Source organism: Heterodontus francisci, chromosome 20 (assembly GCF_036365525.1).
Source record: "Heterodontus francisci isolate sHetFra1 chromosome 20, sHetFra1.hap1, whole genome shotgun sequence".
Classification (NCBI taxonomy): Eukaryota; Metazoa; Chordata; class Chondrichthyes; order Heterodontiformes; family Heterodontidae; genus Heterodontus; species Heterodontus francisci.
The window spans coordinates 51,059,042-51,072,019 of NC_090390.1; the positions used below are offsets into that span (position 1 = coordinate 51,059,042).

Genomic DNA, 12,978 nt, shown 5'->3' on the forward strand with positions numbered 1-12,978 from the left:
GTAAGGATACCAAAACTGTATACAGTACCACAGTTGTGCTTTCACCAAGGCACTATAATTGTAGTAAGACTTCTTTAATCTTGTACTCCAATCCCTTTCTAATACAGGCTAACATAACTTTTTTTTTTAATTGCTTGCTGTACCTTGCATGTAAACTTTGTGACTTGTGTACAATGGCACCCAGGTCCCTCTGAATACCAGCATTTTTCAATCTCTCACCATTTAAAAACTATTCTGCTTTTCTATTTTTCTTTACAAAAAGGAAAACGTCACATTTTCCCACATCATATTCCATCTGCCATGTTCTTTCCCACTCACTTTACCTGTCTATATTCCTTTGCAGCATCTTTGCTTCCTCTTCACAGCCTATTTTTCCACCTAACTTTGCATCATCAGCAAACTTGGATACATTACAGTCTCCTCATCTAAGTCTTTGATATAAGATTGTAAATAGCTGAGACCATGCACTGAACCTTGCAGTTCTTTTCTTTCTTTCTTTTGGGCCTCCTTATCTCGAGAGACAATGGATACGCGCCTGGAGGTGGTCAGTGGTTTGTGAAGCAGCGCCTGGAGTGGCTATAAAGGCCAATTCTGGAGTGACAGGCTCTTCCACAGGTGCTGCAGAGAAATTTGTTTGTTGGGGCTGTTGCACAGTTGGCTCTCCCCTTGCGCCTCTGTCTTTTTTCCTGCCAACTACTAAGTCTCTTCGACTCGCCACAATTTAGCCCTGTCTTTATGGCTGCCCGCCAGCTCTGGCGAATGCTGGCAACTGACTCCCACGACTTGTGATCAATGTCACACGATTTCATGTCGCGTTTGCAGACGTCTTTATAACGGAGACATGGACGGCCGGTGGGTCTGATACCAGTGGCGAGCTCGCTGTACAATGTGTCTTTGGGGATCCTGCCATCTTCCATGCGGCTCACATGGCCAAGCCATCTCAAGCGCCGCTGACTCAGTAATGTGTATAAGCTGGGGATGTTGGCCGCTTCAAGGACTTCTGTGTTGGAGATATAGTCCTGCCACCTGATGCCAAGTATTCTCCGAAGACAGCGAAGATGGAATGAATTGAGACGTCGCTCTTGGCTGGCATACGTTGTCCAGGCCTCGCTGCCGTAGAGCAAGGTACTGAGGACACAGGCCTGATACACTCGGACTTTTGTGTTCCGTGTCAGTGCGCCATTTTCCCACACTCTCTTGGCCAGTCTGAACATAGCAGTGGAAGCCTTACCCATGCGCTTGTTGATTTCTGCATCTAGAGACAGGTTACTGGTGATAGTTGAGCCTAGGTAGGTGAACTCTTGAACCACTTCCAGAGCGTGGTCGCCAATATTGATGGATGGAGCATTTCTGACATCCTGCCCCATGATGTTCGTTTTCTTGAGGCTGATGGTTAGGCCAAATTCATTGCAGGCAGACGCAAACCTGTCGATGAGACTCTGCAGGCATTCTTCAGTGTGAGATGTTAAAGCAGCATCGTCAGCAAAGAGGAGTTCTCTGATGAGGACTTTCCGTACTTTGGACTTCGCTCTTAGACGGGCAAGGTTGAACAACCTGCCCCCTGATCTTGTGTGGAGGAAAATTCCTTCTTCAGAGGATTTGAACGCATGTGAAAGCAGCAGGGAGAAGAAAATCCCAAAAAGTGTGGGTGCGAGAACACAGCCCTGTTTCACACCACTCAGGATAGGAAAGGGCTCTGATGAGGAGCCACCATGTTGAATTGTGCCTTTCATATTGTCATGGAATGAGGTGATGATACTTAGTAGCTTTGGTGGACATCCGATCTTTTCTAGTAGTCTGAAGAGACCACGTCTGCTGACGAGGTCAAAGGCTTTGGTGAGATCAATGAAAGCAATGTAGAGGGGCATCTGTTGTTCACGGCATTTCTCCTGTATCTGACGAAGGGAGAACAGCATGTCAATAGTCGATCTCTCTGCACGAAAGCCACACTGTGCCTCAGGGTAGACGCGCTCGGCCAGCTTCTGGAGCCTGTTCAGAGCGACTCGAGCAAAGACTTTCCCCACTATGCTGAGCAGGGAGATTCCACGGTAGTTGTTGCAGTCACCGCGGTCACCTTTGTTTTTATAGAGGGTGATGATGTTGGCATCGCGCATGTCCTGGGGTACTGCTCCCTCGTCCCAGCACAGGCATAGCAGTTCATGTAGTGCTGAGAGTATAGCAGGCTTGGCACTCTTGATTATTTCAGGGGTAATGCTGTCCTTCCCAGGGGCTTTTCCGCTGGCTAGGGAATCAATGGCATCACTGAGTTCCGATTTGGTTGGCTGTATGTCCAGCTCATCCATGACTGGTAGAGGCTGGGCTGCATTGAGGGCAGTCTCAGTGACAGCATTCTCCCTGGAGTACAGTTCTAGGTAGTGCTCAACCCAGCGGTCCATCTGTTTGCGTTGGTCAGTGATTATGTCCCCCGATTTAGATTTGAGGGGGGTGATCTTCTTGATGGTTGGCCCAAGAGCTCTCTTCATGCCATCATACATTCCTCTGATGTTTCCGGTGTCTGAGGCCAGCTGAATATGACTGCATAGGTGTTGCCAGTAGTCGTTTGCGCAACGCCTAGCTGTTCTTTGTGCAGTACTTCTGGCTGCTTTAAGTGCTGCGGATGTTAAATCGCTGGGGGCTTTCTGCTAGTTACAGTCAACCAACCCAAAAATGACCTGTTTATTCCTAATCCCTGTTTTCTATTCATTAACCAAGCCTCAATCCATGCTAATATACTACCCCCAATCCTATGAGCCCTATTTTTGTGCAATAACCTCTTCTGTGGTACCTTATTGCATACTTCTTCAAAATCCATTGGTTCTGTCATCTAGCCTACTAGTTACAATCTCAGAAAACTCCTAACATGATTTGTCAAACATGATTTGTCAAACATGATTTCCCTTTTGTAAATTTGTGCTGGCTCTGATTATATTATGATTTTCCAAGTGCCTTGTCACCACGAAGAAAATGGGGTTGGTCTCTTGTGTAGTCAAACAGTCTGACAAAGACAAAGGACAAATCTTCAAAGCCAAAAGGTGTAATGAAACCCATGCTACACCTATCCTAAAAACATTCCAGAATTGAATGTCTTCTTCTGAAACAAAGGAGGTGTGAAGTAGCCACCATCCTGGGCTATTGTGCAATCACCATGGGGAAGAGAGGAGAACGTCTCCTACCAGGTGGTGAGAGGTGACACAGTTTTACCTTAAAATGACAGCCAGAAAGAGAGACAGAGAGAGAGACAGAGAGAGAGACTGACCGAGTAGGTGAAGCTACTTGTAACAGCTTGAGTTCCAGCCAAGCCAGGAAGCACAGTGCCCTGCTGAAAAAATCTGACATCTACAGTATACAGCAGTGAGAGCTAGAAGTAGTCCACTATCTTCAACAGAACCTTCAATCAGGAGAGAAATCTACATCATCTAGAACTGGATTCTCAAGAGAATTCAACAGATTATCGTAACCTTTCCATCCCACTAACAACCAGCTTCCTCCTTCCCAACCAGCTTCCTCCTTCCCTTGTCTATTTGTGTGTGTGTGTGTGTGTGTGTGTGTGTGTGTGTGTGTGTGTGTGTGTGTGTGTGTGTGTGCGTGCGTGCGTGCGTGCGTGCGTGCGTGCGTGTGCGCGCGCCAGCGATTGCTTGAGTGGATGCAGTTGCAACAATTTTGGGATAAGGGGTATTGATCAATAAACAATTGACTTTGTTTTTAAAACCTACAGAAAACCTGACACTGCCTGTTTATTAGAGAAATAGAACACCAAGGGGCTAAACTCTAATACAAATACACTTGCTGTGGTCAGTTTGGCAGGTGAACAGTGGGAACCACCCACATCACACCATGTGGCCATAACAGCAGCAAATCTGCAAGGGAGGAGAAGCTGGCACTTTCCAAACATTGAGTCCCTTTCAGAAGGGAATACTGGAAATACGAATGCATTGGGGAAGTAGAGCAAGGTAAAGCTTCAACAACAACAGATGAACTGGTTATTTAACTCATTTCTATCTGTGAAACTTTACTGTGCCCAAAAAGGCTGTCGTGTTTGTTAACCAAAGAACAGTGGCTACACTTCAAAGGTAACTCATTGCACGTGAAGCACTTTGTACGTCCTTAGGACAGGAAATGCACTTAAAGGATTCGAAGTTCTGTCTTGCTTCTTTTTTCCTTCTTTCTAAAGTCATCTCCCAAGAACTTGTCCAAGCTCCCAGTGAAATGGTAGAAATCAGGTCCTCACAATACTCCCACTTACTAGCACAAATATATCCATCTTGGGTGAATGAGATAGTCTGACTGAGGTGGCAGTGCAGAAGCACCATCATCTGCTGTCATTTAATACAATTCAAAACAGCCTGGAAAGTCTGGCTATGATTGTGGACAAGCTCATACAATCATCCATGACAGCTTACTAGAAGTGCAGTCCACCGTGGAATGAATTTGGCCTAACCATCAGCCTCAAGAAAACGAACATCATGGGGCAGGACGTCAGAAATGCTCCATCCATCAATATTGGCGACCACGCTCTGGAAGTGGTTCAAGTGTTCACCTACCTAGGCTCAACTATCACCAGTAACCTGTCTCTAGATGCAGAAATCAACAAGCGCATGGGTAAGGCTTCCACTGCTATGTCCAGACTGGCCAAGAGAGTGTGGGAAAATGGCGCACTGACACGGAACACAAAAGTCCGAGTGTATCAGGCCTGTGTCCTCAGTACCTTGCTCTACGGCAGCGAGGCCTGGACAACGTATGCCAGCCAAGAGCGACGTCTCAATTCATTCCATCTTCGCTGCCTTCGGAGAATACTTGCCATCAGGTGGCAGGACTATATCTCCAACACAGAAGTCCTTGAAGCGGCCAACACCCCCAGCTTATACACACTACTGAGTCAGCGGCGCTTGAGATGGCTTGGCCATGTGAGCCGCATGGAAGATGGCAGGATCCCCAAAGACACATTGTACAGCGAGCTCGCCACTGGTATCAGACCCACCGGCCGTCCATGTCTCCGCTATAAAGACGTCTGCGAACGCCTCATGAAATCGTGTGACATTGATCACAAGTCGTGGGAGTCAGTTGCCAGCATTCGCCAGAGCTGGCGGGCAGCTATAAAGACAGGGCTAAATTGTGGCGAGTCGAAGAGACTTAGTAGTTGGCAGGAAAAAAGACAGAGGCGCAAGGGGAGAGCCAACTGTGCAACAGCCCCGACAAACAAATCTTTCTGCAGCACCTGTGGAAGAGCCTGTCACTCCAGAATTGGCCTTTATAGCCACTCCAGGCGCTGCTTCACAAACCACAGACCACCTCCAGGCGCGGATCCATTGTCTCTCGAGATAAGGAGGCCCAAAAGAAAAAACAAGTCCACCGTGGAGTACATGACACATCTGCAGCTGAAACCAAGTGATGGAGGTTCTTGCCACAGATATGTATTATTAGAATCAATTTTGTTATTTTTTACTCATTTACTTTTATTGTTCTCTGCACAAAAGACTACTTCTGTGCAAGCGAGCCCTCACTCCTCACAAGTCAAACCACAAAATCATATTTGCTCAATATATGGTAATATTGTAAACCATGGGGTTGAAGTGAAACCTTGCCACTGTATTTAGCTTAATTGAGATATCAGCTCTCTCAAGATCGCCTCGGATTTAGAAAATGGTATAAAAAACATTCTATCAGACTGTGACTTAAAAGTAGTTTACAGAACACGCTCCTTCTTCTGATTCAGAATAAGAAGCAAACACAACACCTTGAGAACTGAAATGATACTATGCCTGGACTGGCATCTGGCAATTCTTTTACAGGAAGATTCATTTGGTCCACAGTCTCTCATTGTGCCATCTCCATGTGTTGTCGTACCAGAGTATGCAAAGAATCATGAGACTATGTCAAATCAGCTGTACCTCAAATCAGCTATCAGTAAAAGGACCTATAATATATACAACACCAGACAATACAACTGTAGTTTTTTTTTTAAAGTTACAATTAAAAGTTACTGTTGTAGCACACCAAAGTAGGCTGTCAACTTGTTTGAGCTGGTAGCATTTTCATCTTTGCACCAAAAGCTTCAGAGTGTGAGCCTCATGCAGAATTTGAGCTCATACATCAGCTGATATTCAGTATTGAGAATGTACTGCATTGTTCGAGGGCCATCCTAGTGATGAACTGTTAAGCCAAAATCTCACTTTGCCAGTTGTTGTGCTTCTGATGAACTTTTAGTATCATGAGTTTCAAAAAGCATGGAAGGAACATTCATGTCCCGTCTCTCCCCTTCCTGTTTCAAGTACATTTAGAGTGCCGTTACTCAATGCCTTGTGTACTGAGACTCTACAAACTCAAGAAAGGTTCTCGCAGTATTTTGGTCAATATTCCACTCTCACCCAATGCAATACCCACTACTTATAGTGGGAATGCTGGTCTTAATGCAATTTGCCCGCTTTACATGGTAGCCAACGTAACCAAACAAGTTTTAAAATCCAACAGAGGGATTTTTCAACTTCTGTCTCTCCATTTCCTATTTGGTGTATATTTACAGTGCCTCATGTTTCCACTCTATGATCGAGAAAGATGCCCCTTTACTAGCTCCTCTCCCCCTGCTTTGCTCAAATATTAAACAAGTGGATTCCATTCTTTCACCTTAATTGTGATGTTAATTTTAAAACAAAGCCAGAAGACGTCTAGTTCAGGATACCAGTAAAAAGGGCTCACAGCAGTGACAGGAGTTCTAGAGGGCACGAGGGATTAGGACTTATTGACAGGTGATCATACTTTAACTAGGTGCATACAGTGGCTTGAACTGCCTGAAATAGTGGTCAGGCTTCATACTGTATGAAGTAATTGACATCTTTGGAACTGACATCTATAGTAATGGCAAACATTTGCCCTATATAGGCGGCTGTCCGGGACAAGATTGGAGGACTCGACCACCAGAAACAGAATCACAGATAAATTCACCTCGATGCTGTCTAAGGGATGCTAATGGCACAGAATGGATGTCATGTTTACTGATATAATAACAGTGCCTGTACTTCAAAAGCTAATTATTATGTGAAGTGCTTTGAAATGTTTCAAATTACCTCATAATAAAATCTCTTAATCTTACTAGATTGTTAGGATTTATTTGTCTGCTTATTTTCCTCTTTCCACAAAAGATAAAACACTTTTATCCACAAGTTCCATTTGAAGAGGTATTCATTATTATACATTGCTTGCAACTTTTATTCTTCTTTTACAGTATGTGCCCTAGAACTACCCACATAGCCAATCTACAAACAGAAACATAATTTATACTTCTAGCCAAACTAGTCTTACTGTATGACCCAAAGATCCGAGATACTGATTTTACTTCACTTACCTGTAACTCAAAGTTTGCTTGGTCAAGAAATTTCTTGTTCAGCATACCTGCGTATTGATTTATTGCTCGGAGGAAGACTCTGAAAGATAAAACCAAATAAAAGTACACTGAATTGCCATCTGAAATTATATCAAGGATGAAAGAACCCTAAGGTATAAACAACTTATGAACGTCGTACAATACAAAACACCAATTTCATTAAACATACTGGGCTGAGGCGGCGGCCTTAAAAAATGGTGGGCTGCAGATTTGGTCTTTTCTCTGAGGAGCCACCGCAATATTAAACGTGGCAGCTCAATTACATGGCTGGGGTGGACCCCACTCCCCCCACCCCGATGACGTGGAGTGGGCAGGCAGTCTGTCCCCGGCAATAGCGTCCAGCGCCATTGCACAGGCGCCGATGCCCTTTTTAAAGGGCTTCAAGCCCTTACATTTAATTTAAATTTTTAAAGTAATAGTCACTTTGAATTTATTCAAACAAATGAAATAAATGTTTCAAGCTTCTCTCCCACCCCCCCAATAACCAAACAATTCATTCCTTGCTCTACCCACCCCCCCCCCCCCAGAATACTTACTTTGTGCATTTGACCTTCCCTCACCCCAGCAAAGTTCACAAACTTTAATTTTTAACCCTTCCCACAACCCCCTTGACCAAATAAATTAGTTTTTCCCCGCTCCCCCCATCCCGCACTGAGAAACTGACCTGCTCCCCTCTCCCCACCAGTGTTCCGCCTTACATCAACGCACGGAGATCCGATGGCAGGGGCGTGCCGGCTGCCAGCTCCAATATGGCAACAGAATGGAAGGCGGGAGTGGCTAAGTATTTAATTCAGTAATTTAAATTTTTTAAAATATATAAATGTGGCTCCTGTCGCTGAGCACAGTGGACGGGGTGGGGTGCGGCGCCACGAGGCCTTGCCACCGCTGGCAATATGGGGCCGGGCTTCCCGCTGTCAAGGCCCGGGAAGGGCCTCTCCTGGAGGCATTTTCCGGGCCTCCCTACCACGAACCCTGATGTCAGGGCGGCTGTAAAAGTCAGCCTACTGTAGGTGACATATCAACCTCCTTTGAACAGAAACAACCATTTTTTATTTCAGAACTCAGAACTTTTTGAATAGTACAGAATACAAAGCAGGTGCATAACAGAAACATATTACATTTTTATTAATATGCAAAGTCAGAACAAATGAATGACATCTCTTTCTGCAGGAGAAAATGGTACACAACAAAAAAGAGAGTAGGAACAGGGGAGATCAGTGACCCATAAGAGCTGTCTGAACTGAAGGTTTTGAGGCTAACAGTTTGTGAACAGGGTCTTCATGTATCTCAGAAAAACAGCCAGCCTGACAACATTGTGAAATGTGTCACCTGCAACTGTGTAGCCAATCTGTGCCAAGCTACCTATTATTCCTTTACTCTTCTTTAGATCATTAAGCAACAAGAGCCTCCAGAAGCAGATACCTCGAAGAAATACAATCTTTTTGAGGAGGCAACATCACGTTTTGCATCACTCTCCAGCATCATTGCAGAGATTGGCAATCTGGATGGGTTAGAGGATGACTTACAAGGGGTCTGTTTGTAGTGCACTCAGCATGAATGATCAAGAGCAGGGCAAGCACGGGAGGTGACTTGCTGGAAGGTGAGGCTCCCTCTCAACTCTGCTTGGCAGGCCAAAGATGTGGGCTTCAGGGGCCTAAGCAATGAAAATAAAACCACTTGCCACACAGAAGCAGTTATCTCAAGTACTGGAAGGCCTGTCAAGTAGTTTCAGCACCTTGGCTGCAGGTAATGAGTCCACTTCCTGCTTGTACGTTGTCACATTACTTGAAATGTAAGGGATGCTGCAGCTACGCCTCGCAACAGAAGTAGGTGTTAGCAGCCTTTGCAGTTTTGGTGCAAACGGCTGCCATTGAGACTCCGAGCTCCAACTTGGAGAGTCTTCAGGGAGAAAAGGCATCAATTTTCAACAACATATAAATATTGTAAAAAAAGTCAGTAATTATTAATACCTGATTAAAGAGAACAGTAATTATTAATGGTATTGACAGCTCAGATTATTCAGACACCTGTTCTGGTGCTAGTTTGTCAACTGGAGTAATCTCTATCCTTATTTTTGAAATGCTTCGCCAATTCCCTTTTAAATGATGTTATAATAATTGCCTCAATATTCTTGTAAAACATTTCATGTTTTAATAGCTATAACAAAATTCCTAGCTTGCCCTTTATTTTCTATTGACAATCCTGAATCTATATGTCTTGTTACTGAATTATCAACCAGTAGAAACAATAACATAAATAGGAGGAGTAGGCCATTCGGCCCCTCAAGCCTGCTCTGCTATTCAGCAAGATCATGGCTGATTGGATTGTGGTCTTAACTCCACTTTCCTGCCTGCCCCCCATAACCCCTGACTCCCATTTCAATCAAAAATCTGTCAATTCAGCCTTGAATATATTCAATGACCCACTCCTCTCCACTGCTCGCTGGCAAGAGAATTCCAAAAACTAATGACTCGCAGAGAAGAAATTCCTCCTCATCTCTGTCTTAAATAGGAAACCCCTTAATTTGAAACTATGCCCCCAGTTCTAGATTCCCTTATGAGGGGAAGCACCCTTTCGGCATCCATCCTGTCAAGCCTCCTCAGAATCTTACACGTTTCAATAAGATCACCTCTCACTCGTCTAATCTCCAATGAGTATAGGCCCAAACTGATCAATCTTTCCTCAGAAAACCAACCTCTTATCCCAGGAATTAGCCTAGTGAACCTTCTTTAAACTGCTTCCAATGCAAGTATGTCCCTTCTTAAATAAGGTGATCAAAACTGTACATAGTACTCCAGGTGCAATCCTGTCAATGTCCTGTACAGCTGTAGTAAGATGTCCCTACTTTTATACTCCATCCCCCTTGCAATAAAGGCCAACATTCCATTTCCCTTCCTAATTACTTGTTGTACCTGCAAGCTGACTTTCACTACTCAAAACATTTCATAATTGCGAAAACATCTTAGATCCTCTTCTTAACCCTTCATCCACAATTTTCTGAGCCCTTCTTCAAAATTGTAACCTCTTATTCCTGTATTTTACAAGTGAAGCTTCACTCCATCCCTTCCATAGCTCAAATATCCTCCCTACAATGGGATGCATGCAATACTCTCCAGTGGTCTAACCAACAGCCTGTACAAATTTAATTTAATCTCTATTGCTTTTGCATTCAACGTCACCAGATAAAAAACAGAATCCTATTTGTCCTTTGGTACCTGCCCATACATCTTTAAAAATGTATGCATCAATACTTCTAGATCTTTCTCAATTCTTAATAATCCTACCATTTGGCTTTATTTCTTTTCATTGTTAATTTTTCCAAAATGTTCTACTTTATATTTATCTGTATTGAACTGTAACTGCCACCTATCTGCCCACTGCATTAACCTATGTCTCCTATACTTCTTCCACTTAAGTTTGTCATAGCCCCTAATTTGGCATTGTTCGCAAACTTTATAACAATTCCTCTTGTGAATACATCTAAAACATTTGTGTAAGTGAGAAACAAAAGCAGTCTGAGTTATACATGAACACCTTTGTTTTTACTGATTTTAATTTCCATAAATATTTCAGGAGTGTGATAACATTAGAGGCAGTTTTAATCCAACCCACCAAGCAGGAATAGGGCATGACAACGGTTAAACTCATTGTAAAGGACTTCCTGCTCCATTCCCATTAGTTGCGATCTTAACCATGCAGTTTTTCTTTTGGGCTGCATCTATTGACACTGCAAAACTAAGGGGAGCACTTCCCGCACAAGTGCAGTGTAGTGGCTGTGATATACTCAGCAATGTCTTAGGCAGCTGCCTGTACCAAAGATGGTGCGGCCAATGCTCCATTCACAAAGGATCACAGTCACATAGATAAATACAGAGAGAGACAGAGACTTGGTGGGGCGGGGGGGGGGCGGGGGTAGAGGGGGGGGGGGGCGAGAGAGAGCCAGGAAGCAGGGGTGGGGGGGGGGGGGGGGGTGAGAGAGAGACTGGGGGGTGGGGGGGGGAGGCGAGAGAGAGAGACTGTGGGGGGGGTGGTGAGAGAGAGAGACTAGGGGGGTGGTGATAGAGAGAGACTGGGGGGTTGGTGAGAGAGAGAGACTGGGGAGTTGGTGAGAGAGAGAGACTGGGGAGTTGGTGAGAGAGAGAGACTGGGGGGGTGGTGAGAGAGAGAGACTGGGGGGGGGTGGTGAGAGAGAGAGACTGGGGGGTGGTGAGAGAGAGAGACTGGGGGGGGGGTGGTGAGAGAGAGAGACTGGGGGGTTGGTGAGAGAGAGAGACTGGGGGGTGGTGAGAGAGAGAGACAGGGGGGTGGTGAGAGAGAGAGACAGGGGGGTGGTGAGAGAGAGAGACAGGGGGGTGGTGAGAGAGAGAGACAGGGGGGTGGTGAGAGAGAGAGACAGGGGGGTGGTGAGAGAGAGAGACTGGGGGGTGGTGAGAGAGAGAGACAGGGGGGTGGTGAGAGAGAGAGACTGGGGGGTGGTGAGAGAGAGAGACTGGGGGGTGGTGAGAGAGAGAGACTGGGGGGTGGTGAGAGAGAGAGACTGGGGGGTGGTGAGAGAGAGAGACTGGGGGGTGGTGAGAGAGAGAGACTGGGGGGTGGTGAGAGAGAGAGAGAGACTGGGGGGTGGTGAGAGAGAGAGAGAGACTGGGGGGTGGTGAGAGAGAGAGAGAGACTGGGGGGTGGTGAGAGAGAGAGAGAGACTGGGGGGTGGTGAGAGAGAGAGAGAGACTGGGGGGTGGTGAGAGAGAGAGAGAGACTGGGGGGTGGTGAGAGAGAGAGAGAGACTGGGGGGTGGTGAGAGAGAGAGAGAGACTGGGGGGTGGTGAGAGAGAGAGAGAGACTGGGGGGTGGTGAGAGAGAGAGAGAGACTGGGGGGTGGTGAGAGAGAGAGAGAGACTGGGGGGTGGTGAGAGAGAGAGAGAGACTGGGGGGTGGTGAGAGAGAGAGAGAGACTGGGGGGTGGTGAGAGAGAGAGAGAGACTGGGGGGTGGTGAGAGAGAGAGACTGGGGGGTGGTGAGAGAGAGAGAGAGACTGGGGGGTGGAGAGAGAGAGAGACTGGGGGGTGGTGAGAGAGAGAGACTGGGGGGTGGTGAGAGAGAGAGACTGGGGGGTGGTGAGAGAGAGAGAGAGACTGGGGGGTGGTGAGAGAGAGAGAGAGACTGGGGGGTGGTGAGAGAGAGAGACTGGGGGGTGGTGAGAGAGAGAGACTGGGGGGTGGTGAGAGAGAGAGACTGGGGGGTGGTGAGAGAGAGAGACTGGGGGGTGGTGAGAGAGAGAGACTGGGGGGTGGTGAGAGAGAGAGACTGGGGGGTGGTGAGAGAGAGAGAGACTGGGGGGTGTTGAGAGAGAGAGAGACTGGGGGGTGTTGAGAGAGAGAGACTGGGGGTGTGAGAGAGAGAGACTGGGGGGGTGAGAGAGAGAGACTGGGGGGTGGTGAGAGAGAGACTGCGGGTGGTGAGAGAGAGACTGGGGGTGAGAGAGATAGAGAGACGGGGGGGCAAGAGAGGGAGAGACGGGGGGGGCAAGAGAGGGAGAGACGGGGGGGGCAAGAGAGGGAGAGACGGCGGGGCAAGAGAGGGAGAGATGGGGGCAAGAGAGAGAG

General features: G+C 46.4%; 1 protein-coding gene across 2 annotated transcripts in view; it reads right to left on the minus strand.

Annotated features, from left to right (window-relative positions):
• dock1 (dedicator of cytokinesis 1) overlaps positions 1-12,978 on the minus strand; it is a 744,225-nt gene that overhangs the window by 174,063 nt on the left and 557,184 nt on the right. For both annotated transcript variants that reach the window (XM_068052738.1, XM_068052739.1), the window contains exon 30: positions 7,340-7,418. In XM_068052738.1, the coding sequence (XP_067908839.1) occupies positions 7,340-7,418 (79 nt within the window). The remainder of the gene's footprint in view (positions 1-7,339; positions 7,419-12,978) is intronic.